The sequence below is a fragment of the Megalobrama amblycephala genome, linkage group LG22, assembly GCF_018812025.1.
Source record: "Megalobrama amblycephala isolate DHTTF-2021 linkage group LG22, ASM1881202v1, whole genome shotgun sequence".
In the NCBI taxonomy this organism is placed as follows: Eukaryota; Metazoa; Chordata; class Actinopteri; order Cypriniformes; family Xenocyprididae; genus Megalobrama; species Megalobrama amblycephala.
In genome coordinates, this window is record NC_063065.1 from 902,510 (window position 1) to 928,808 (window position 26,299).

The 26,299-nt window shown below is 33.5% G+C and overlaps 2 protein-coding genes across 4 annotated transcripts; both read left to right on the top strand.

The window, feature by feature from the left end:
- Positions 1-4: 4 nt before the first annotated feature.
- ttc21a (tetratricopeptide repeat domain 21A) lies at positions 5-18,274 on the top strand. 3 transcript variants are annotated; one of them, XM_048174849.1, is made up of 29 exons: positions 5-208; positions 297-426; positions 1,907-2,017; positions 2,118-2,284; positions 4,248-4,370; positions 4,978-5,135; positions 5,211-5,295; positions 6,770-6,868; positions 7,195-7,387; positions 7,568-7,665; positions 7,817-8,011; positions 8,146-8,281; positions 8,353-8,510; positions 9,799-10,008; positions 10,135-10,373; positions 11,000-11,072; positions 11,168-11,275; positions 11,354-11,495; positions 11,583-11,683; positions 13,819-14,007; positions 14,089-14,199; positions 14,293-14,374; positions 14,459-14,609; positions 15,475-15,636; positions 15,717-15,897; positions 16,078-16,302; positions 17,610-17,730; positions 17,815-17,882; positions 17,967-18,274. In XM_048174849.1, exons 1-29 carry the CDS (start codon positions 182-184, stop codon positions 18,042-18,044), a joined length of 3,921 nt encoding a protein of 1,306 aa, XP_048030806.1. In that variant the 5' UTR covers positions 5-181; the 3' UTR covers positions 18,045-18,274. The 3 variants fall into 3 exon arrangements, with proteins under 3 accessions (XP_048030806.1, XP_048030807.1, XP_048030804.1); XM_048174847.1 differs by having other exon boundaries at positions 10-208; positions 15,714-15,897; XM_048174850.1 differs by lacking the exon at positions 4,248-4,370 and having other exon boundaries at positions 9-208; positions 15,714-15,897.
- A 258-nt stretch (positions 18,275-18,532) lies between these two features.
- On the top strand, positions 18,533-25,308 carry cebp1 (CCAAT/enhancer binding protein (C/EBP) 1). Its single transcript, XM_048174853.1, has 3 exons — positions 18,533-18,635; positions 22,749-23,027; positions 24,784-25,308. Exons 2-3 carry the CDS (start codon positions 22,749-22,751, stop codon positions 25,099-25,101), a joined length of 597 nt encoding a protein of 198 aa, XP_048030810.1. The 5' UTR covers positions 18,533-18,635; the 3' UTR covers positions 25,102-25,308.
- Positions 25,309-26,299: the final 991 nt, after the last annotated feature.

Consider the following 26,299-nt stretch of genomic DNA (forward strand, 5'->3'; position numbering starts at 1 on the left):
AATAATTCGTCACCCTAGGCGTGAATAATCAATCTTAGACGATCGCTGGGAATCAATAACACAGGCGGCGATGTCTGTGTGTGATTATTATTCCTGTGCAGGTATCTAGCAACCGTTATTTACGTTATTTTAAATCACAGGTGCGCTAACGTTATTATAACTTTAATTATCCGGATTAAATATGTCAGAAAACGATCAAACGTGTTTGGTAAGTTTTTATTTCGTATGTTCGATCATATTTATCATGTTTTACATTTAGAAAACGATGTTATAATGACTGATGTTTGCTTTAACAGCCGTTAATTATATATTATATGAGGGAGAAATGCTTCAGACACGCCATAAACACAGCTGTGAGGAATTTAATGTTGTATAATAATGATCCAGTGCTCCGGTTCTTCAAAGCTTTCGCAACTCTGATGGAAGGTAGGCTAAAGTGTGACTTTATTTACATATTATTAAAAAAAAATAAAGGTTCCAAAAAGGGAGGGATACAATAGAAGAACCGTTTTGGTTCGCCAAAAAAATCTTTCAATAAACAGATCTTAAAATAACCCTTTTTCTTAGTATGAGGAACATTTTGTGGGATTGAAAGGTTTTATGGGTGTTAAAGGTGCAGTAAGCGATTTCTGAGAAACGCTGATATTTGAAATCGCCAAAACAAACACACCCCTATGCGTTGACGTCACTTTCCTGCCGGAACACGCCCCCTCAGGCGGACTGAGTGGCAAAAGAGTCTGCTGCATGACTGGATTTAATAGGGAAAACTGCGAAAACGTGAATAAAACAAACAATTATCAGTTTAATCTAAAGGTTGGACTCGATAGTGTTCCTTACAACTTAGCAAAGATCCAATGATCCGTGTTTCCTGACATTTATATGTGCCTGATTTTGACGCCGGGGAAAAACATAAAGCAAATTTGCCTGTGAACGCTTACAAATACAATATAGGTAGGTCAAAATCTGGGTGTTCACTTATATCAATGTTATATATATCGTCATATCAGAGGTCGCGTTAGACTTTCGCACTGTCCGTCATTTTGACGGAAAGGATAGTAAAAATTCCGTCATAACCAATTATTACCAGTCGTTTAATTTTTAGATTTTAATTATAAGACGTTTAATAGTTTCTTTTTTCATCCACATTTTTATTCACGAGCTTACAGAATAAGCAAATGGGCCTAAGCTATTTATTTATATTATGAAAAGAAAATGACGGATGGCCTTCAGATTTTATCGTCACTGCTAAAAAAATTCCGTCAATGACGAAAATTTTTCGGTTAAAGCGACCTCTGCGTTATATCGTCCAGCCGTAAAATGTGTATAGTTTTTGTCCAATTATGCAAAATATAAGATGGTAAATATTTAATTGACAAGTTGTCAATAAAATATATAACAATACAATATATAGGATATGATTTTACCCCTAAATTCAACACATTGACTCAAAATGATAACTGCAAATCCACGTTTTGCTGCCTGAAGTCCAGTTGTTTCTGTGAATTGCCATTTACTTCTCTTTTCTGTAGCTTTCGGCAGCCTGTCAAAAATATACTTCAGTTTTTTATCAAATCTATTTGTAGTGAATCGCAAATCTCTTTCCCATTTTAGATGCGTTTTGTGTGTTTTTCTTTCGCTCACTCTTTTCCGGCTGACAGTGACGTCACATGCACACCCTCTATTTGATAATAAATTCAAATTCAAACAAATTCACAAATAGCTATGCAACATAGGCTCCTCCCCCCATGAGTGGATACGCCCCCTTACTGCTGATGTTTGGTGCTAGGTTTGATCCACTTATGATAGTTGTTGATGATTATGAAGGTGAAATACTATGTGGCATCTGATGATAGTGATGATGATGATGATGATGATGATGATGAAAGCTCATGCACATACATTTCAGGTCACATTCAAGAAGCTTTGCGAGAGCTCGTCCAGCTGAAAGATCATCCACACCTGTCTCTGTGCTCAACAGTAGCTCTCGTTTGCGCACACAAACGTTGTGAAACTATTGGTAACCCTGACCCGGCTGCTCTGTACACACACCGAACTGAATGACTGATGAATGAAGCATTGATTCGGAGATAATATGTGTCATTCTGTATCCACATGAGATCAAGAGGCTGTGAATGAGCTGAACTCCGACCTGAAGCTGTCTGGATCCACAGCCGGTGATAGAGCGTTGTATTACGCAGCGCTGCTTTACTGGATGCTGGAGCTGAACCACAAAGCCAGAACATGCATCAAGAGGATGCTGAAACTCTCTGATACGTCACCAGAGGTTTGTACGGCTTTCTGATCGATCGTGAATGTTTGGACGCTTGACACTGAAATGGAAGATGGCATGTTAATGACCTTAAAACAGTCTACAGCATGCAACGTCAACTGGCGGCCCGCGGGCCAAATCCGGCCCGCCAGAGATTTCCATCCGGCCCCCAGAATAATACTGAATTCAGGAATAGCCTTGTAAGAGGAAAAAGTTTAGGGCTGGTCCGAATACCATTTTTTGAGCTTCGAAGCTTCGGTAGAAATGAACATCGACTATTTGAAGCTTCGGAGAGAGGGGCTGAACATATTTTTCTCTCTAATAAAGGCAGGAATCTGTGTCTGTATGTCCGTTTGCATTTTTATTATTTCGAGAACCGTTCATCCAATCGACTTCACAAGGGAGTGCAGTGTCGCATTTGGTGCAATATAGATGGACACGCGAGACGCGACACATTCAGAATTAATAAACTTTTAGTAAACTACAGTCAGAACAGCGCGAGCGGGAAGCGGCGCACCTCATGCAGGCAGGGCTTATGCTCCGAGAACGGACACTGCACTAGTGATATAAAATGCACACACACAGGTCTGTTAAATTAAGCAATACTTTTAAGGTAGTCTAATATTTTTCTGACTAACAAATTGGCACAGTAAGGGTAGATTTAAATAAAGAAAAACGAAATTTAAATAAAGAAAAAACAAAATTTAAATAAAGAAAAAACAAAATTTAAATAAAGAAAAACGAAATTTAAATAAAGAACAAATAAAATTTAAATAAAGAAAAAAACAAAATTTAAATAAGGAAAAAACAAAATTTAAATAAAGAAAAATGAAATTTAAATAAAGAAAAACGAAATTAAGTTAAATTAAAAACAAGATTAATTTAGACTGATAATAACAGGTAAAAATGCTAATACATTTTGTTTCTATTATTCTATTTTCCACAATGTCAAAGCAACAAAACACAAGCTCAGACATGCACTTCGGTCCATACAAACTCTGCTGTTCTGCGCTCTAGCCAGAGAACACTCCCGTTGCTGGAACACGAGTCGGTTCTATTTCTAGCATGCACACGCAGCTCCACGCAGCTGAGACACTCACGCAGCCAGTGTGTCGCCGGCCTTATTCAAGAGGGAATGAGAACCGTTTCGCGGGGGATCCCAGGTGTGCAAAAAATAAAACAAAAACGAATATTCGAATGTCAAATTTTCAAATCGACCAAATATACCCACCGAACGAATATTCGAATATTCGGGTCCGTTCCATATTTATTTATTTTTAAATCTAACGGGAAAAAAAAGCCTTCTGAAAAGTAGCTTGTGCCATAGCCTGCCTTCAGTCAAGAATGACGATAAACGCATTGCTCTCATTGAACATCTTTTATTGTTTCACGTGCTCATTTTTTCACAAATGTCAAAATTTTCCTTGCCTGGGATTTGCGCACAATTGCGTGACAGTGATGGACAGCTTGACAGCCTCACAAATATGAAGCCTAAAATATCGCTATCGCCCCCTGGTGGCTTGCTGCAGTACAGGTAATATGTAAAAAAATAACATAAATTTGGAATTAGAATTAGTATATCAAATAATAACATATTAGGATACAATTCGAATTTTATTTTATATTACGAGTATCTGGCCCTTACAGTGTCTGCAGAGAAAAATTCTGGCCCTTGGACAAATATAGTTGATGACCCCTGGTCTACAGTATCATATTTGATATGCAAAGGCCTCTAAATGATCAAAACTTTGCTGTTACACACAATCTACTGATGTCTGATTGATAGTTTAGACTTTGTAGCAAGTAAAAGGCCCTTTAGTATAATTTTAAATTGTCTTTTTGCTGTGAAATCTTTATTGATTTTTATAAAGTTAAAACTCTAGATTGTTATTATTATTATATTGGGGATTACGAGAGTGTAATTGGAAATATTGCATTCGAACTTGTCATGCAATGAATTGTTTTTCTTTATTAACAGGGGCTTATTCTCAAGGGCTGGATTGAGTTGACCTCTGACACGGAAGAGAACAGACGACAGGCGATACGTTACTTTGACGGCGGCGTTCAGGACACAGGAAATTTATTTGGACTCATGGGAAAAGTAAAACGTGTCTTTAGAAACAAACTGACAGTGTTGGGGATAACGCATTACAAGTAATGCAAGTTATGTAATCAGATTACTTTTTCAAAGTAACTAGTAAAATAACGGATTACTTTTAAATTTACATTAGATTTTTTAGATTTTCCACTTTATTAACCGATGTCTTTGCTACTGACCTTCGACGATCCAATTCAACCATACTAAGCAAAAATCACTTTAGTTTAAACTTCACATTTGTTTAATTGTTTTTATTGTTGAAGAGTGCTGAAGTTTCTTGTCTGAGTTGCGCCCTCTACTGTACAGGTGTGAATTAGCATTGCCTTCAGCTTGAGGTTTATTCATTTAACTTTTGGTGTGAAAGGGTCTTTACATTTGCTAAAAATAGAATAACTTTTTTGTTTAAAAACGAACAAGCAAGCCCATCCCAGATGAAAAAAAAACACTGTGAAAGTAACATAACGCATTATTTTCCATAAAAAGTAACTAAGTAACGCAATTAGTTACTTTTTTTAGGAAGTAACGCAATATTGTAATGTATTACTTTTAAAAGTAACTTTCCCCAACACTGCAAACTGATGATCTATTTTGAATCTTCTTTGACGTGCAGATTGAGTTCTTCATGGCGAAGCAGAACGAGAAGTGCGCTCTTGACATCGCCAATCAGATCATAGTCTCTCATCCGGACTTCACCCCAGCGCTCGTCATGAAGATGAAGGTGTTCATGTCTCTGCGAGACTGGGATCAAACGGAGGAGGTCGCCCAGAGGTGTGTGTTCTTCTGAGCTTTTATCTGAATACATAGTTTTAGACATTATTCGGTGACTTGGCTTGAAATGTGCAGAGTTCTGGAGAGAGACGGACGTGATCTGAAAGCTCTTCAAATGATGACTGTCATTGCTGCGGCTAAGGATGGAAATATGGAGATGGTAATTCTGTTTCATTTATTTCAAACGTATGTTGACTATTTTCAAAACAGAATTAAATCATTTATACCACTATATATTTATGAAAGCTGATTTTAAGTGTCATCTTCTCTAGACTGCATCCAAAATCACATACTTGCTACTATATAGTAGGCAAAAAACAGTATGTGACAAAAGAAGTATGTCTGAATTCACAGTACTCGTAAAAAGAGTAGGAAAAAAGTACCTGGATGAACATTCGGATTACGTTCATACTACACACATTCATAGTGCATACTTTTTTAGCGCTCAGGAAATAATTACTCAAAATAAGTACCTACTCGAGAATATGCGATTTCATACTGTCTGAGTACGTATTGCATTTAAATTTGAATTTACTTCCAGATTGTTAAAAAATTATGTTTTATGTAGTATGAATGTGGGAAGTATGAATGAAATTCGGATGTACTACATCCGCCATGTTGTTAGTGTCACATGACCTACCAGCATCAGTTGTGTCACTTCATTTCCATTCATAAATCCTCTCCCGTAGTCTCATGGGATAGTAAAGTGTCCATCGAATGCACACTACAGAATCTCAGCGGAAGTAGTAGGTCATCCTAGGACTGTTTTTCAAATACTATGTATTCGGACATACTACTCTTTTGGCGGTCTGTTTTTCGCATACTATATATTAGGGAAGTTTTCAATTTTGGACACAGTGTTATCTTTTTTTCGTGTTTCCTTTTTGTTTCCATGATTTCTAGAATGTTCTCATTTGTTGTCATGGCAACGCATTGTTTGATTGATTTGTTCCACCTGCTTCTTGTTTAGATTTTTGTTATTCTCCTGCATTCCTGTGTGTTTTTTGTTTTGCTTAAGGGATTGTTGCATATAGATCCTGCCTCAACTACTCTTGCTTGCTGCAACCAACTGTGACAATTCATTAAAAATGGCATTAACGTTTTTTGAATGCTTGAAATCAACATAAATACAAATATTATATTTCTCAGTTTTCAACTAAAACTGGAAAACTTTTTTATGCGTTTTGGCCGTTCATTTACACGACAACGGTGTTTTAAGGGCCTGAAAACGCAAAATTTTGAAAACTTTTTTCAAAGTGCAAGTTTTTCAAAACAATTTCGTTATCATCTCCGTGTAAACAACAAAATTGCGAATTTGTGAAAACGGTGTCGTCATGTGCATGCTTGTTCAATCTAGAGGCACATAACGTTTCTTTACAGAGTGACATCGCCACCTACTGGCCAGACATGAATAATACAGCTTTTTAGTCATTTCCGCAGATCATTTTGACAACGTTGTTGCCTGTATGTGAAAAACGCAAAGAAAAAACATCTTTTGTACATATTTGTCATGTAAACCTACCCTAAGAATGTGACATGCATTTTAAATTAGTTTCTTTTCATTCCTTTTCCTTTCATCTCAGACGTTCTTATTCGTCTATGACCCACAAATGTTATTCCATTGTGTGTTTCAGGTGAAAGAGCGTCTTCAAGCTTTAATGAGTGTAGTTGAGATGTCTGAGCCCAGAAATCCCAGCCTGCATCTGGAGATCACAGCACCCATCAGCCGACTGGTGCGAATCATTGTCAATACAATAACTAAACATCATGTGTCCACTTATACACTGTTAGTGCTCTTTCTTAGTCATTAATATGCTAATAGACCAGGCTTGTTTATTTCCACTATAGCACTGAACACACACACTGTCCTCACTGGGGGGTTTTGCTTCCCTAAGTGTCTGTTTCCATGATACTTCTTGCCCTTGGGTGGTTTCAGAGCTATTCTTTTTTGTTTTGGAGCTTGTTTGACTGGCTTGAGACTAATTTATCCATCCTGATTATTACAGTATAGTCTCTGTCTACAGCAGAAAAGCTCTAAAATATTTCTCCCCAACTGCAGTGTGGACACAACACAGAGATCCTGCAGATGTTGACGGTGTTTGTGCATCGGGTGTCCTCACGTGCACCAGCGGCGTCTGATGCCCTCTGTGAGCTCGGCTATCTGCTAAGTCTCCAAGACAAGTATAAAGACGCCCAAAAATGCTACTCTACAGTACTGAAAACAGACCCAAAATGCACATCAGCATTAGTAGGTACAGTATCATCACATCCAGGCAGCAACATTATCATCACTTTACAAAGCTGTAATGCAATGCCCGGGTCATATTTCACCCCAAAACCAACTGTATCAATTTGTATAAAAGCATTTTTCTTTTTTGCATTATTTTAATTGTAAAGTATTCATATACCATGGATGGATGTAATTTTTATAGGCACGATCAGATGTCAGGTGATGTGTGATCAGCTTGAGGAAGCCGCCCAACAGCTCGCATTCTTCTGCGAAGCGCAAGAGTCTCTTGGAAACATAGCGGTAAAAACCTGAAAAATTACTATTTTTACTCACTCTTCCTATTGCCCACTGTTCAGTAGAGGCTTTAGACTGTCTTCAGGACATGTTTAGATTGGTAGTAATTAATCAGTAGTGTGGTGTAACTGTGACCTAAATATGTTTGATTAAACAGGAAGTTGCTCTGCTGAAGGCCATTTTGGCCAGGAAGCAGAAAGCAGATGAGGAGACGGTGATACAGCTGCTGAAAGACGCCACAGAGCTCCATTTCTCTGCTCTCCGTGGCTTAAATTATGGTGTAGAATACCTGCAGATGCTGGACCTCAATTTCCTCCTGCGAATAGTGCGCATGCACCTGGAGTCCAAGCAGGTATTTTATACTTCAGAATATATCGATTAGCAGGGAATACAAGAACTGATAAAACTGGAACTTTACTTCTGGAAAATGTCATGGAAGAACACATTTGATGTGGATTTTTTATATACTTTGTCACAATTTCACAGGATTTTCCCCTCATTCCTGGACAAACTCCACCATTTTGGCTCAAACACGCAAATATGATCTTGGAAATGATCGTCAAAGCCATTCCTGGCATGTCAACGAGCTGTTATTATATGGCCTACGTCAAGTTCCTTCTAGGCAAGTGTGTCGAGATACAGAAACATTAGAGTCACCTGAGCTGTGATAACAATCCCAGAATGCCTCTGCAGGCGACCACAGAACAGCCCAGCACCTTCTGAACCTCTGCATGGAGAAAGAGCCGACCATGCCAGAGATCCACCTTCTGCAGGCCCGACTGCACCTCCACGCTGGAGACAACAGCAAGTGTCTGAGCTGCCTGGAATCTGGAGTCAGCATCAACTTTGAGGTGAAGTCTGAGCTGTGAAAGAGAAGGAGCGTTTTTATCTGGTGTGGCTTTAAGACTTCCTCCTAAAAGATGTTTCCGAACATCTAATAGACATTGATGGGGAAATATAGACAGCCTGTCTGATGTCAGAAAATTGCAGAAGCTTAGAACGTTTTAATAACTGATTTTTTCACCAGGAAGGAAGTTTTGAGTTACAGAGTACAATGAAAACAGAATGAGTTCAGGAAGATTGTTTAAATGTGTGAAGTCTCTCACTAAGGCTGCATTTATTTGATCAAAAATACAGTAAAAATGTGATATATTATTACAATTTAAAACAGCTGTTTTCTATGTGAATATATAGTAAAATGTAATTTATTTCTGTGATCAAAGCTGAATTTTCAGCATCATTACTCCAGTCTTCAGTGTCACATGATCCTTCAGAAATCATATTAAGATGCTGATTTGCTGCTCAAGAAAACAGCTCATATTTTTGTAGAAATGGTGATACATTTTATTTTTCAAGATTATTTGATTAGAAAGTTCAAAAGAACAGCATTTACTTGAATTAGAAAATCTTTTGTAACATTATAAATGTCTTTACTGTCAATTTAATGAATAAAAGTATGAATATCTGGCCACACTTTAGATTAGGGTCCAGTTCTCACTATTAACTAAGACTTTTGCCTCAATAAACTCCTAATTACTGCTTATTAATAGTTAAGTTTAGGGATTGGGTTGAATTAAGGGATGTAGAATATGGCCTACAAAATAAGGCATTAATATGTGCTTTATAAGTACTAATAAACCGCTAATATGCGTGCTAACATGCAACTAGTTAATATTTAGAATTGGACCCTAAACTAAAGTGTGACCAGAAATTTATACTTTTATTCAGTAAGGATACAATAAATTGATCAAAAGTGACAGTAAAGACATTTATAATGTTACAAAATAAGTAAATGCTGTTCTTTTGAACTTTCTAATCAAATAATTCTGAAAAATAAAATGTATCACCATTTCTACAAAAATATGAACTGTTTTCAACATTGATAATAATCAGAAATGTTTCTTGAGCAGCAAATCATCATATTAGAATGATTTCTGAAGACTGGAGTAATGATGCTGAAAATTCAGCTTTGATCACAGAAATAAATTACATTTGACTATATATTCACATAGAAAACAGCTGTTTTAAATGGTAATAATATATCACATTTTTTTACTGAAACTTGTAACTTGTAACTGGACTGACCTCCATTATCTGTGTGTTTATATCTTGAGTTCATCTGTGATTTATCTGTGACAGCTTCGAGATCGATTCCAGTTCAATCTGCTCAAAGCTCGTGCTCTGCTGAGGTCTGGAGACTTGAAGGACGCCATCCAGTGCCTGAACATCACCATGAACATGCCAGGGGTCCGCAGACCGTCAGAGGGGCCGCAGTCTTCCGTCTCCAGCAGTGAGCGAGTGTCCGTGTTCCTGGAGCTCACAGAGGCCCTGAGACTCGACGGACAGCAGGTCCAGGCTGCACTTTTTATATATAGAATTTTAAAGGAATACCCAAAAATTATTCAACAAACACTAGAAACAACCAGTCTGAGCTTTCATAATCATAATGTCTTAAGATTTCTATGAAACTTTCAGCATGAGGCCACTAAAGTTCTGCAAGACGCCATTCTGCTCTTCAAAGGGACACCAGAGGAGACGCGTGTCATGCTTGCTAATGTGGATCTGGCTTTGGGCAGAGATGATGTGGACGCCGCTGTGTCCATCCTGCATAACATTCTGCCGGCTGAATCAACCTACATCCAAGCCCGAGAGAAGATGGCTCACATTTACCTGGAGAGGAGAAGAAACAAGAAGCTTTACATTGCATGTTACAGGTGAGAACTCTACTTACATCATTTATGAGTGACAAATCATGTCTGGGTCATATATATATAGTTTAAAAAAATTATATATATTATTTCAGATTTTTTAAATATATTTATATAAGTCATGGTAATATTTCTTGTCCTGTTGTAAATGAATATATATATATATATATATATATATATATATATATATATATATATATATATATATATATATATAACTGTTGTTTAATGCTTAATGCTGATGATTATTTATTTTTATTATTTAATTTAAAATTTCTTAACAATTTTTTTTTTTTCACAAAAGTATGTGTATTTAGAGGAAACAATATTTATTAAAATCTAATGAGAATCACTATTGAGGAAAAAAATCACAAATAAGAATTTGAGGTAATTCTTAATTATTAATACATTATGTGTATTAATAATTAATACACATAATTATCATGAAAATAATGTCAGAATGTTAAAAATTCATGACTTCATTTTATTTTTATTATTTCTTTTGATAAATGAGATTCACTCTTTGTATTTTACACTGAAACTGTAAGAAAACATCTTTAGCATCTTTAAAAAGTATGTTTTGCTACAGCACGTGGAAGTGTACTTGCCATCTTAAGATAAAAATGTTTCAGAGAAATAAGTGAGCAGCTTCCAGGACCTCATACTAGCATCTTGCTGGCTGATGCCTTCATGAAGATACACCAGGTAAATATTTCATGTTTTGAGATTTTCATTTGGCTTCTCAGTACCAAACCTCTCACCAAATCTTTATAAACCATAAAAAAATCTTGTTCTTAAAGCCAGAGAAAGCAGTCAAGATCTACCAAGAAGTAGAGAAGATGGCTCCTAAAGTCACATTAGCCAAGAAAATAGGCCACGCTTTAGTGAAAGCTCATGAATATGACAAGGTTAGTGGCTTCTACAGGTTTACAGAGGATATTTAATTGGACAAGAGTTAAAGGAAGTGTTTGTTTCTCATGTTTCAGGCGGTGAGCTACTATGAGACGGCGCTGAAGACCGATGCGCTGGACTGTGGTTTGAGTGTTGAGCTGTCCGAACTGCTCCTGAAACTGAAACGATTGGAGCAAGCTCAGCAGGTCCTGGAGAAGGCCTTGGAACATGAACCTAGTATAGAAATTACTCAAATAAACATGATTGAATGCCACGAGAAACAGGAATTATTGTTCTCAGCATGTATTTTTTCTGCTTTTGCAGCTACTGCATTGACTACAATGATGAATGATGTAAAAGTTTTACGAGTGTTAGTGAAAGTGCTACGTGCCCGGAACGAGTCTGCTCTGGAAGTCCTGCAAAAGGTTTGTGAGCATTTTCACAGTTATATACAGCAATAAGTGCCCATAACATGTTTATTTACAAGATCAAAAAATTTTTTGGGGGGGGGCCTGCTAGAATACATTATTTACAGTTAAGCTCTGTTTAAGTTCCTGTCTCTTTAAAATCTGCCCCGTCTGTTCTGATTGGTCAGCTGGTGCAGTCTGTTTTTGATTGGTCAGTGGCTTTGAGTGTGTGTCAGGAAAAAACATGGCAGCTTCCAGTAGGTGGGTGTCTGAAATCGACCCCTCATTCGCTATTCCCTAGATTAGTGCACTAATGTAATTCACTTGAGGGAGTGATTGAAAGCGAGTGAGTGAATTCGGACACGAGTGTGCCGGAAGGGCTGTCGCTTTTGCATAGTTTGTTTGTGCTTGCTGTTTAATAGTTATTTGAAACTTTGTAAACTGGCAGCTCTAGTAGTAAGATGAAAAAATGTATGGTGTAATTGTGAGTTATAAAGTCAGAATTGAGATATAAAGTCAGAATTGAGATATAAAGTCAGAATTGCAAGTTATAAAGTCAGAATTGCGAGATATAAAGTCAGAATTGAGATATAAAGTCAGAATTGAGATATAAAGTCAGAATTGCAAGTTATAAAGTCAGAATTGCGAGATATAAAGTCAGAATTGAGATATAAAGTCAGAATTGAGATATAAAGTCAGAATTGAGTTATAAAGTCAGAATTGAGATATAAAGTCAGAATTGCAAGTTATAAAGTCAGAATTGTGAGATATAAAGTCAGAATTGAGTTATAAAGTCAGAATTGAGATATAAAGTCAGAATTGAGTTATAAAGTCAGAATTGCGAGTTATAAAGTCAGAATTGAGTTACAAAGTCAGAATTGAGTTATAAAGTCAGAATTGCGAGTTATAAAGTCAGAATTGAGTTACAAAGTCAGAATTGAGTTATAAAGTCAGAATTGCGAGTTATAAAGTCAGAATTGAGTTACAAAGTCAGAATTGAGTTATAAAGTCAGAATTGTGAGTTATAAAGTCAGAATTACGAGATATAAAGTCAGAATTGTGAGATATAAAGTCAGAATTGCGAGATATAAAGTCAGAATTGCGAGTTATAAAGTCAGAATTGCGAGTTATAAAGTCAGAATTGAGTTATAAAGTCAGAATTGTGAGTTATAAAGTCAGTATTGTGAGATATAAAGTCAGAATTGTGAGTTATAAAGTCAGAATTGAGTTATAAAGTCAGAATTGTGAGTTATAAAGTCAGAATTACGAGATATAAAGTCAGAATTGCGAGTTATAAAGTCAGAATTGAGTTATAAAGTCAGAATTGCGAGTTATAAAGTCAGAATTGCGAGATATAAAGTCAGAATTGCGAGATATAAAGTCAGAATTGCGAGATATAAAGTCAGAATTGTGAGATATAAAGTCAGAATTGAGTTATAAAGTCAGAATTGCGAGTTATAAAGTCAGAATTGCGAGATATAAAGTCAGAATTGAGAGTTATAAAGTCAGAATTGAGTTATAAAGTCAGAATTGCGAGTTATAAAGTCAGAATTGTGTGATATAAAGTCAGAATTGCGAGATATAAAGTCAGAATTGCGAGTTATAAAGTCAGAATTGTGAGTTATAAGAGAATTGTACTTTATAACTCACAATTGCGAGTTTATATCACAATTCTGAGAAAACTAGTCAGAATTTTGAGTTTATCTTGCAATTCTGACTTTATTTCTCGCAATTGTGAGTTCATATCCCGCAATTGTGCTTATAACTCGCAATTCTGACTATTTCTTGCAATTTATGTCTTGTAATTCTGACATTATTACTCACAATTACGAGTTTATATCTCGAATTGTGAGATAATATGTCGCAATTATCTCTTTTATTTTTTATTCAATGGTGGAAACAAGCTTCCATAAAAAACAGATATTTCACACTAAATGAAAGGTAAAATAAATAAACTAATAAAGGCACTTTGGGTTAGTGTGTTTTGGGTAAGTGACACAATCAGATAGAACCCATTATAATCAGTGATGCTGTCTACACTGGCGCACCATGACAAAATCCCCGTTCTAACTGTGACATACTTCAAGCGCTTACTCTACTTCTGACATGAAGAACAAATGCATTTCAATGGTCTCTTTTTGCTCTATTGTCAGGCACACGATCTCCAGCAAAAAGTTGTTTGCCGTGTTACAAATGAGCATTCAGCAGAATTAGAGGAACAGAGGAAGTTGTTAGCGTCCATCTGTTGTGACTGGGCTCAAGAGTTTCACCTCAACCACGACCTGGAAATGGCCAAACGACACTATACAGACGCATTAAATCACAGCCCAGACAATGAAGAGGTCAGTCAGCTCAGTGGATGTAGAGGTGGGATTTGGAGGGAATGTTTTATGTCACATCTGCTCGATTTTGTCCACATGCAGATCATTTTTCATCTGGCTCAGTTACACTATGAGCATCAGAAGCTGGACTATAGCGAGGAACTGTGTGTGAAGATACTGCAGCTCCACCAGAACCACACCGCTGCCTCAATGGTATGAACTCTTATCATTTTCCAAACTAGATGCTCAGCAGTTAATCGCAAGAGATTTGACCACGTATGTCTGTGTGTTTGGTTTTATCTTCAGCTGATGGCTGATACATTATTTTGGAAGAACCAAAAAGGGGAAGCGGTTGAGATTTATGCTCGTATAATGGAGCGAAACCCAGGTGTGATGGAATAACGGTTTCTGATATAACACAAAAACACTTTATTATATTTAAATATGTAATGTCTGTTTCCATTTACGGTAGACAACTTTCATGCCATGGCCAAGTTTCTACACATTCTGCGAAGGATGGGGAAACTAGACGAGATCCAGTCTGTGTTTAAGGCTTGTGAAAAGTTCTGTCAGCTGTCGGTCAGAGAACCGGGGTTTAATTACTGCAAGGGTTTTTACTTCTGGTCAGTGAACAACATCATAACTGGGATCATTTGAAGTCTTTTGAAAAGAATCAGGATGTGAGAGAAGTTTGAACTTTAACTGTTAATAAATATTAGGTGAATCTCACAAAGAAACGTACAGGTTTTCACCTTAATTTTTTTTTTTTTTTTCTTCAAAAATTCAAAATGAAAATTAAGCCGAAATGATTTTTTTAGGATCATTAACATTTTTTTTTTGGTTTGTCATGAACATAATTAAAAATATATTAATCATCCTAAAAATGGTTAATATTTTTTTCTTTGTGCTGTTTCCTTACTTTATTTATTTCTTTTTTTATATTTATATTTTTATATTTATTTTCTTTCTTTCTATATATATATATATATATATATATATATATATATATATATATATATATATATATATATATATATTTTTTTTTTTTTTTTTTTTTTTTTTATAGGTAAAATATGATATGAGAATAGAATTTCTTTGTGTTAAATTCATGAAAAATATATAAAAAAATATATAAATTATATATATAAAATATAAATTCATACAACATATCCTAATGGTCCTAAACATTTTTTGCTATATAATTTAGTAATAATTAAATTTTTTCCATTTGATTTATAGGTAAAATATGACTTATACATTTCACTGATTTTGTGAGATTCACCCTAACATTCTCAAAAAAATTTTTTTAGAAAGATATAGAAAATGCCATTTTTTTGAGTCATTTTGTAAAGTTGATGTTGATGTAAAGTTCATTGTCTGTGCTTTCAGTGCTAATCTAGAATAACTAATAGAGGACAATTTATTATGATTTCTAAATGTGTCATTTATAAGAGAATGAGAGGCTTTTTGTGGGATGGTTGACCTCAGGCACACCTACCAAGTGAAGGAGGCCCTGACACACCTGAACAAGGCCAGAGGAGACACGGACTGGGGAGAACCAGCGGTGGAGCTGATGGTCCAGATCTGCCTGAACCCTGACAAGGATGTTTTTGGAGGAGAGGTTTTAGATAAAGGACAAAAGGACATGAGGTGAGAAGAACTGATGAAGTCTGTGTTTTCAAATATTCAGATGATTTCATGCAGTTTGTCTGTGATGGTTTCTCCAGCAGCGAGTCAGAGACTGAGATGAGACTGAGCACAGCTCAGAATCTACTGACGATGTTTCGCCCGCGCTCGAAATCTGAGCAGGACAAAGCCAGGCTGCTCTCCAACCTCTGTCGGATCTACAGCAAAGAGGCCAAACAGGTGGAGAGAGCCGTGCTGGAGCTCACAGACATGATGTCTGAGAACGTAAGGCTAGATTTGATCAGCATTCATTGCCAAATTTAGTTCTCTTAGTTTCATGATCCTGAAATATTCTTAATTTACTTCTTGTTGCACTTCCAGTACTTCTTTATTAAGGACAACAGAACTATAACTCAACAACAATGTCAGACTTTCTCTGAATGAAATGTTCTTTCTGATCTGTAGGTGATGCTGGAGGCGTCTTTGCTCGCGATGGCTCAAGGTTTCCTTCAGCTTAAGCAGATTCCCAGAGCCAGAAACTTCCTCAAACGCCTCACCAGGATGGAGTGGAACGACGCAAACGCAGATTACCTGGAGAACGCCTGCCTGCTCTTGGCTGACATGTACATAAACATGGGAAAATACGCACAAGTGGACAAACTGCTCGACAGCTGCATACGACACAATGAGGTTTTTACACTGGCTGAAATCAGCAATAAACAATATACCTTCTTTGTTCAAATCTTGAAAATGCACAAAAAATGTGAATGTGAATTTTAGTATAGAAGTTTAGATTTAGATAAGTTTATTTGTGCCTACTAATATTTTAGATGTGCAATTTCTAAAAACATTGCTTATTGATTATGCCTGAGAATACAAGCAAATATGTAAGTTTAATTTATATAGCACCTTTCAAAAACAGTGTTTACAGAAGAAAAATTGAATAGAAAAATAGAGTTGATATAATTAATAGTAAATATTGAATAGTATTATAGTAAATAAATATAAAGGAAATATAATATAATATAATATGTAAATATAATACAATATGTACAAATAATATAATATGAAGTAAATAGATATAATTAATAGTAAATAATAAATAGTATTATAGTAAATAAATATAAAGTAAATATAATATAATATAATATAATATGTAAATATATCTATATATGTAAATATAATACAATATGTACAAATAATATATGAAGTAAATAGATATAATTAATAGCAAATAATAAATAGTATTATTGTAAATAAATATAAAGTAAATATAATATAATAATATATAATAATGTAATATTTCTATATATGTAAATATAAAATATAATACAATATGTAAAAATAATATAATTAATATGAAGTAAATAGATATCATTAATAGTAAATATTGAATAGTATTATAGTAAATAAATATAAAGTAAATATAATATAATAATATTTTATAATATAAAATGTAAATATATCTATATATGTAAATATAATACAATATGTAAAAATAATTTAATTAATATGAAGTAAATAGATATTATTAATATTAAATAATGAATTGTAATAATAATAATTCTATTAGTAAATATTAGTAATTATATATTTAAAGTTTATATTTTAATTTATTATATAATAATAAGATGGTAATTTTACATATAGATAATTTAAGTTAGTTATATTTAGCTATATTACAAAATAAAATAGTTAATAATAATAAGTAGAAATACATTAGATTAAAAAAAATATATATATAACATTTAAATATTAAATAATTTTTAATTATTTCATTTCAATATTTTTCAGAAAAAAAAATGTTGTATGTGTGCAGGAAAATATTTGAGGTTCTGAAATAAATATAACCCTCCAAGAATTGTCATAGAGAAATGTTAGTGTTTGGACAACAAATATACATTAAGATGTAAATAATGTAGAAAGTGCTTATAAAACTGAAACAATGAAATAACACATTTTTATCTCCTTATTTCCCTGTCGTTGTGATCATTCAGTCGTGTAGTAAAGCGTACGAGTATCATGGTTTCATGATGGAGAACGAGCAGAGATACATAGATGCAGCGCTGCAGTATGAACTGGCCTGGAAACACAGCAACAGAGTCGATCCTGCGATCGGTGCGACTTGAAAATAAAACTGTTCACATACTGGAGATGTTCAGTTCTGCCTTTTCAACTGTTGCATTTCAATCTCATTTGCAGGATTCCGTCTCGCCTTTAACTGTCTGAAGTGCAAGGATTACACGCAGGCTGTTGACGTGTGTCGTCAGGTTTGCAAAACTTGATTTTCTCCATTTTTAAGGTGTTGGATGATGTCATCTGGACATCTGATTGGTCACATTGGTTGTGTGCAGGTGCTGCAGCAGCATCCAGATTACCCACAGATCCACAGCGAGGTTTTGACCCGAGCTCAGCTCTCTCTCCGTCCGTGATGGAGTGGGATCAAGACTTAAAGACTTTCATTGAGAAATTTAGTTTTAGTTTAGTTATAAAGCTAATATACAAATTAAAATACTAGTGTTTATTAGTTTTAAAGGTTTTATGTTTATGTACCATAGGAAATGCTAAATAAAGCACAAACCATTTATAAACTTTAAACTGTACTGGAAAGCTGTTCTCTGATATTTATAGCAGTGACAAAATAAAATGTTCTGTTTCTGAAGATGTGAAACAGCATATCAGTTTTTCTCATAAGACCTCACTTATATATTAATATGGACACGGAGCTGCAGGTGAGCGTCTGTTTGGTCTTTATAGTACACTATGTTGACCATTGTTGTGTTAATATTTAAAGGTGACTTTTCATTTTACTACAGCTCCACTCAGCATCAACCAATTAAATTTTGGAAAGAAGGTAGGAAATCACACTCTCCATTAAATGCATTCTATAATTCACCCTTTTTTATCCCTGTATACTTATTTTTGTGTCTCTTTCTGACCTTCACTGCTGCCAGTTCCTCAGTCCTGCTGCAGGAGGCGCCAGTGAGCTGAACGATGGAGCTGATTGGCCAATCAACCATGAGGTATTTATAACATTTGACAGGTACTTCTGTAACAATATAGACATAGGATTAAGGAATAATATGAAGTAAATTACGACTGTTCCACATTTTTTAGGCCATGACTGAATATTTACAAGTCCTGCATTTTTAAAAGTCTAATTCCAGATATGCTGACATGTTTTAAATGTCTGCTGGTAAAAATGCAAAAAAAAAAGTGAATTTCAGTGTAGAATTTTTGCCTAATAAGTTGTGCAATTGCTAAAAACATCTTTGTGTTTATTTGTTGTGCCTAATAATAGTTATATTTATTTATTAGTTATATTTAATTAGTAAATAAAAATAATAGTTGTAAATTTTAGATATTACATATTTAAAATTTATATAAAGTATTTTATATAAAATAATAAAAATATATGAAACATGAATAATTATATATATATATATATATATATATATATATATATATATATATATATATATATAGGGCTGCACAATTAATCGAATTTCTAATCATGATTCGATTATTGATTCCACAATTTCGTAATCGATCAAAGGGTCGATTACAAGGAAAAATATCCACTTACATTATTACAAACCAAGCGAAACATGATTAAGTATTTCTGCTAAGCTAGCGACATTGTGCATCAACCACACGGCAAAAGCTAATACTGTTTCATATACTGTCTACTCTCTTTTTATAACAGTTCTATGTAATAAAGTATTAGACAGGACTGTTAAATGAAGACGGAGAATGTGAGCGCTGTGTGCTCGGGATCTGTCTGAACTGTTGTCAGCGCAGTCAAAATAAAAGTCACAACAACAAACGCCGTTTACGTCATTTCAGGGGAACATTAGCTCTCAGGGAACCACACTGGTGACTAGTTCCTATATCTAAGTTCCAAGAACAACCCAAGGCAAAAGCCCCTATTATTATACATGCGTATGTTTACAAAACCAATGTATAGTTGACATTTGAGGTTTAATGTTATAGAAGTTGCTTCAAACAATGATGTAAAGCTATTCAATACATCATTCAATACATCATTCAATGTAAATTGTTGATTAATAATCACAATTACAATTTCAAAGAAATAATCGACAATTATGATTTTTGTCATAATCGTGCAGCTCTAATATATATATATATATATATATATATACACATACATTACCATTTAAAAGTTTGGAAACATTACTATTTTTCCATATTACTACATTACTGTGTTTTATGCTCATTTAAGGCTGCATTTATTTGATCAAAAATACAGAAAAAACAGTAAAATTGTGAAATATTATTACAATTTAAAAATAATGGTTTTCTATTATAATATACTTTAAAAAATATTTTTTTTTTGTATTGCAAAGCTGAATTTTCAGCATCATTACTCCAGTCTTCAGTGTCACATGATCCTTCAGAAATCATTCTAATATGATGATTTGATACTCAGTTATTATCAAAGTTTAGAACAGTTGTGCTGCTTAATATTTTTTGAAAACTGTGATACTTTTTTCAGGATTCATTGCTGAATAAATAGTCAAAAGAACAGCATTTATTCAAAATAGAAATATTTTCTAACAATATAAATCACTTTTTATCAATTTAACACATCCTTGCTGAAAAAAAAGTATTAATTTCTTCCAAAAAAAAGAAAGAAAGAAAGAAATACTGACCCCAAACTTTTGAACAGTAGTGTATATTGTTACAAAAGATTTAATTTAAATAAATGCTGCTCTTTTTTAAACTTTTTATTCATCAAATAATCCTGAAAAAAGTATCACGTTATAAAAAATATTAAGCAGCAAAACATGTGTAATAAATCATCATATTAGATTTCTGAAGGATCATGTGACACTGAAGACTTGAGTAATGATGCTGAAAATTCAGCTTTGATCACTGAAATAAATTATATTATAATAGAAAACCATAATTTTAAATTGTAATATCTTTTTTAGTGCTGTCAAAATAACGCGTTAATTTCGATTAATTATTCTGAGAAAAAATAACGCGTAAAAAAAAATAACGCAGATTAATCCATTCCGTATTGACCTTTGAACCTGGAGCCGTTCTAGCCACCATTCGACTGTAAAATGAAGGAGGGAGACGACTGCTGCGCTGACGGACAGAACGATCAGAGCTCATCCCTCGTGCACGAGAAAGTAAGCACCGTCTTTGCACTCTCTCTACCTCACACATAATAATCTAAATCAGCTGACACGATGCTAAAAGTTCGTAAGACCGAATCCATGTTTCACGAGGCGCATTCGGAGAATGTTTTTCCTGAATAACCGCTGGGTGTGAATAAGAACGTCACCTCATCTTCTCTGACAGGGGCCCTGCACATGCAGCTGACATAAACCACACTTTCAGTAAACAAAAAGAAAATCCTATCCAGTGGTGAAGTGTTTTCTGTGTTGACAAATCTTTTGTGATGTCCTAATAACAGTCGCGATTCGCACACAACGCGTCAACATCCACTAATGTCCGATTCGCGACCCAATGACTCATTTGAACAGATTCATTTTAATGAATCATGACAACAACTGATCTGTCCACACGGTCTATAATGAATCATTTACTCGAACAACTCTGAAATGAGAACATAAGTGTGCTTACCCCATTTAGCAAGAGTGGTTAGTAAAATTAGCCTTAATAATCCACAATATTTTCAGGTTATTTAAATGACAATGTGTAGTAAATTAGGCCTACCTATAAAATCAGTTAGTTTAGACTGGAGTGAGGTGAAACCAGAACAAAGCAAGTTGTTGTTAGCTAGGTGCATTCAATTGGATATGGTAGAAAATTATATTATTAGTTAATGTAACTTCTAAATGCTACTTTTTAATACTTTTCAGGTTTAGCAAAAAAGCATCATTTCTTACAAAGCTATAAAATCACTTTTTTTTTTTTTTTTTTGCAAAGAGGGCAAGAAAGAATTACAGTGAGAGTGATGGGTACTTTATTGTCAGTATCGGGCTCGCAGATCACGTGGGTAGGGCACTTTTTACTGTTTGTGTGGATGACCATGTGTGTCACCACCGAAGACCATTTTTGACCCAGGAAAAACCCTGCATTGATTCATCTGAATTGAAATATTTAATACTTTCACAGCAAAAATTATGTATGCGATTAATTTAGATTAAATAATAACAGAGTATGTAATTAATTAGATTAAATTTTTTAATCGATTGACAGCCCTAATTTTTTTACAATATTACAGTTTTTTTTTCTGTATTTTTGATCAAATAAATGCAGACTTGATGAGTAGAGGAGACTTCTTTCGAAAACATTAAAAATGTTTCCAAAGTTTTGAATGGTAGTGTATATATATAGAAAGAAATATATATACACAATTAATCACGATTAATTGATAAAATAAATAAATAAATAAATAAATAAAAATAAAAAATAAAAATAAATAAATATATATATATATATATATATATATTATTTTTATTTTTTATTTTTATTATATATATATATATATATATATATATATATATATATATATATATATATATATATATATATATATATATATATATACACATATGAAAACCATTTGCATTTGCAACTAGAATATTCTATCTTTTAAAAGTTCAATTTTTTAAGTTATATAATAATGATTAGAAATAAATATTAGATAAGAAATAAAGTTAATAATTTGAAATGAATTGAAATAAACCTTTTTAATATTAAATCACTATATATTTTATTTCAGTATTTTTGTATTTAAAATAATTATAACAAATTATAGTCATAATCATAGGCATATTGTTTGATTCTCTTGAATATGAGTAGTTTGGACAACAAAGACACATTAAGATTGTAGAAAGTGTTAATAAAAGGAAAATGAAGAGGGAAAAAAGAAGTCAATCTATGATGCAAGATAAAATAATTGGAGGGGGAAGGAGGGAGAGAGAGATGGTTGTGACAGAGGAAATGATGTTGTCATGAGTGCTGAAGTACCTGTATCATAACGGATTTTGTTGAAGGACACAAAGTTTTGCGCCTGAGAAGAGAAGAGAGCGTTCAGCAGCGTTTACAAGCCGTAAGAACACACACTTCTCATGTGATACAGCACTGTAGCTTCATGTCTTCATGTTTATACAGTCTCAAATCTTCTTCATCCACAGATGTCCGTCTCCAACAGCTCTCCTTCCTCCATCTGTATGTTTACACTCCATCATCAGTCCTCTACCTCTCCGGACGGGACTCTGCCTCTGGACTCCGACTCCACCGCGCAGATGCCTCAGATGGACGGGGGTCTGTACGGCCAGCAGATGGGCTTTCCAAAGATGCCGGACAACCGGAGCATGGAGCAGATGATGGGGTTGGGTTACCTGCCGTATCCCTCCTGTCTGAACGGCACGAACACCGAACGAGGAGCGCAGCAGAGTCACGGCGCTCCACAGGTGACAAACATCTCTTATAACAGGTTCTGGAAACAATTGTGTGTTTCTGACATTGAGGCTCTTATGACAAACTTATGAATACATTTAAGTGTAAAATGAAACTCAGGAATAATCAATGTACCTTTTTTTTGTTCAAATCTGAAAAATCGGACAAAATTTGAGTGTGAATATTTTAGCGGTGCAATTTCTTTTTATAGTTAATTGAAACTAAAACTAAAACCATTAAAAAAATTGCAGCTTGAAATGAAATAAAATAAAATATTTTAAAAATTGTTTTATTCCAGCTAGTTGCCATTTCAGCTTTTCTCATTTTCATTTAGTTTAGCTTGATGTACTAAAACTGAAGCTGAAATAAAATTAATAAAAACTATGTAAACATTTTTCAAAATTATAATTATATATTATACTTAAATTCTAACTTGTATACTTATAAAATCACAAAAACAAACAACAAAATTACTAAAGTTAAAATGGAAAATATGCAAATAACAACTAATTCAACATATTAAAACTATAACAGTATCTCAATTATATTAAAATAATATAAAAATAATATCACTGATTTATTGATTATGCCTGAGAATACAAAATGAATGAGTAAATAATAATTCTATGAGAAAATAGTTAATATTAGTAATTATATATTTGATGTTTATATAATAAAATTGTTATTATTGATGATAATAGTAGTTATAAATATAGATATAAATATTAGATAGTAAAATATTTTTTTTCAAAATCAGTTTAATATTTTATTTTAAACATTTTCAGAATTGTATATATATATATATATATATATATATATTTTTTTGTGTGTGTGTATATTCTATTTTTAAAAACATGTATAATTCTATATTATATGTATAATAATTAATAACTTATATACTTAAATGACAAAAACATTGGAAAATATGCAAATAAAAACTTAATAAAAAATATTTTTTATTATAATATCGATAATATGTTTTATTTATTGTCTGAGAATAAAAATAAAATTAATTAGTAAATAGTTTATATTAGTAATTATATATTTGATGTTTATATGATAACATTGAGTTATTAATGATGATGATAATAATTATAAATATTAGATTTTTAAAAATAATTTTATTATTTTTTATATGAATTTGTATTTTTTTTAATTTTATGTGTTCATGAAATTTGAAATAATTATAATAAATAACTAATGATGACAAATACTTCTATTTTTGTTACTTAATTAACAATATCTTTTTTTTTTTTTTTTTTTTTTTTTTTTTTTTATGTATGCATGAAATTATTTGAGGCACTGAAATAATTATAATAAAGCCCTCCTCCAAGATTTATCATAGGAGAATATTAATTTTCAATTTTATTTAATATTACTTTATGGTTTGAACAACAAGGATTCATTAAGAGTTTATAAAACTGCATCTGCTATAAATAAATAAATGTAAACATAAAGTCTTAATGAAAATATCCATTTATGATGGATAAAGTGAGAGAAATGTGTATGATCTGGGAAATGAAAGATTTCCCCACACAGATTTCACAACTGCATCAAGTTGATTTGACCAACAGAAAGCTGTTTGGTTTGAAAGTGACTTCTTACATCGCTGCTCTGTTGAAATTTTGCCAAAATGAACTCGCATTGTTAGATCAGCAACAAGCTAGCATTGAAATCTGTTGGAATTCGTTGTGTTTGGTTTGTCATCTCTGTATGAACAGCTTTCACTGAACTTATTTTCTTTTCCATTCTCTATCAATCTATGGGAAGGATTTTTCGCAGTTTCTTCTGCCAGCCCCAGTGTCCACCCTCCGCCAGGCCGGACAGAAGAGAGGCCTGAGCAAAGACAGCGTTGAATATCGCCTGCGCAGAGAGCGGAACAACATCGCCGTGAGGAAGAGCCGCGATAAAGCGCGCCGCCGGATCCAGCTGACCCAGCAGAGGGCGCTGCAGCTACAGGACGAGAATCACAGACTGCAGCTGCACATACAGCGTCTGTCGCACGAGGTGGACGCGCTCAGACACTACCTGTCACAGCGCCACCTACAGGCCAAAGAGCAGGACGGCGGGGGACAGGACAACTGTTGAGCGACTGAAGGTTTTGTTGATCGTAGATTAGATTGGTGACTTTCATATCGTTTCAGTTGAATGTCATTTCCCAAAGTGAACATGGGAAGTAATCTATTTGAAGGGATAACCCGATGTCGGATGTATTGAACATTACAGCAAATCAGGAAGTCGTGCGGAAAAAGCACAACAAACTCAGTTTCATTTGAAATAAATAGTTCAATCTTGTAACTCGTTAATTTTTTATCCTTCCCGGAGAGATCTGGGCTTTCTGCAGGGAATTTTTCTCACAGTTGGTTTATTTTTTGAAAGTCATTTTGTATATAGACATAATCTTTAAAGTTTTAACTAAAATATTAAATACAAATAAAGAAAAATATTTCAAATGTATCGTACTGTATGGCTGAAATTTAAAAAGGTTACATTTTACTATAAGGTTTCATTTGTTTACATTAGTTAACGTGAACTAGTGTTTAATTATATATTATACGTATAATAATTTCTAACTTATATACTAAATAAATGACAAAAACTGGAATGGAAAATATGCAAATAAAAACTAATTCGACATTTTAATAAAAAAATAAAATGTTTTATTGATTATGTCTGAGAATAAAAGTCAAATGAATTAGTAAATAGTTAATATTAGTAATTATATATTTGATGTTTAAATAATAACATTGAATTATTAATGATGATGATAATAATTATAAATATTAGATTTTTTAAATCATTTTAATATATTTTATTGTTTTTAAATCATGAATAATTTGTATTTTTTTTTATTTTATGTGTGCATGAAATTTGAGGCACTGAAATAATTATAATAAATAACTAATGATGAAAAATACTTCTATTTTTGTTACTTACTTAATTAACGAGATCATATTGTAAAGTAAAACAAGTGAATATCTAAAGAAACAAAAATGCATTTTATATGCCAAAAAAAAAAAAATAAATCATCGTATAAAATTGTCCACGTTTTTGTATGTATTTGCAATTTTTATACAAAATTCATTAATATCAGCCGAACCTTTGACCTTTTATGTATTATCCACATACTAACTCTAACTTTGATGATTTGCCTCCAGTGAAATGAGTTTATTTGTTCCTGCATTGATTGTAAATTGCACAACAGCAGAATGTCGTCTTTCCTCCCTTCAAACGGACACGATGACACGGTTGTTTGAGCGGGAAGAGCTCAGGCCAGCTTCAGCGG

Coding starts and splice junctions, on each gene's coding strand:
- ttc21a (XM_048174847.1), top strand. CDS start 182: ATGTCAGAAAACGATCAAACGTGTTTG. Junction 7,666..7,816: donor AGTCTCTTGGAAACATAGCG/GTAAAAACCTGA, acceptor TTGATTAAACAG/GAAGTTGCTCTGCTGAAGGC. Junction 10,009..10,134: donor TGAGACTCGACGGACAGCAG/GTCCAGGCTGCA, acceptor TGAAACTTTCAG/CATGAGGCCACTAAAGTTCT.
- cebp1 (XM_048174853.1), top strand. CDS start 22,749: ATGTCCGTCTCCAACAGCTCTCCTTCCTCCATCTGTATGTTTACACTC. Junction 23,028..24,783: donor AGAGTCACGGCGCTCCACAG/GTGACAAACATC, acceptor ATCTATGGGAAG/GATTTTTCGCAGTTTCTTCT.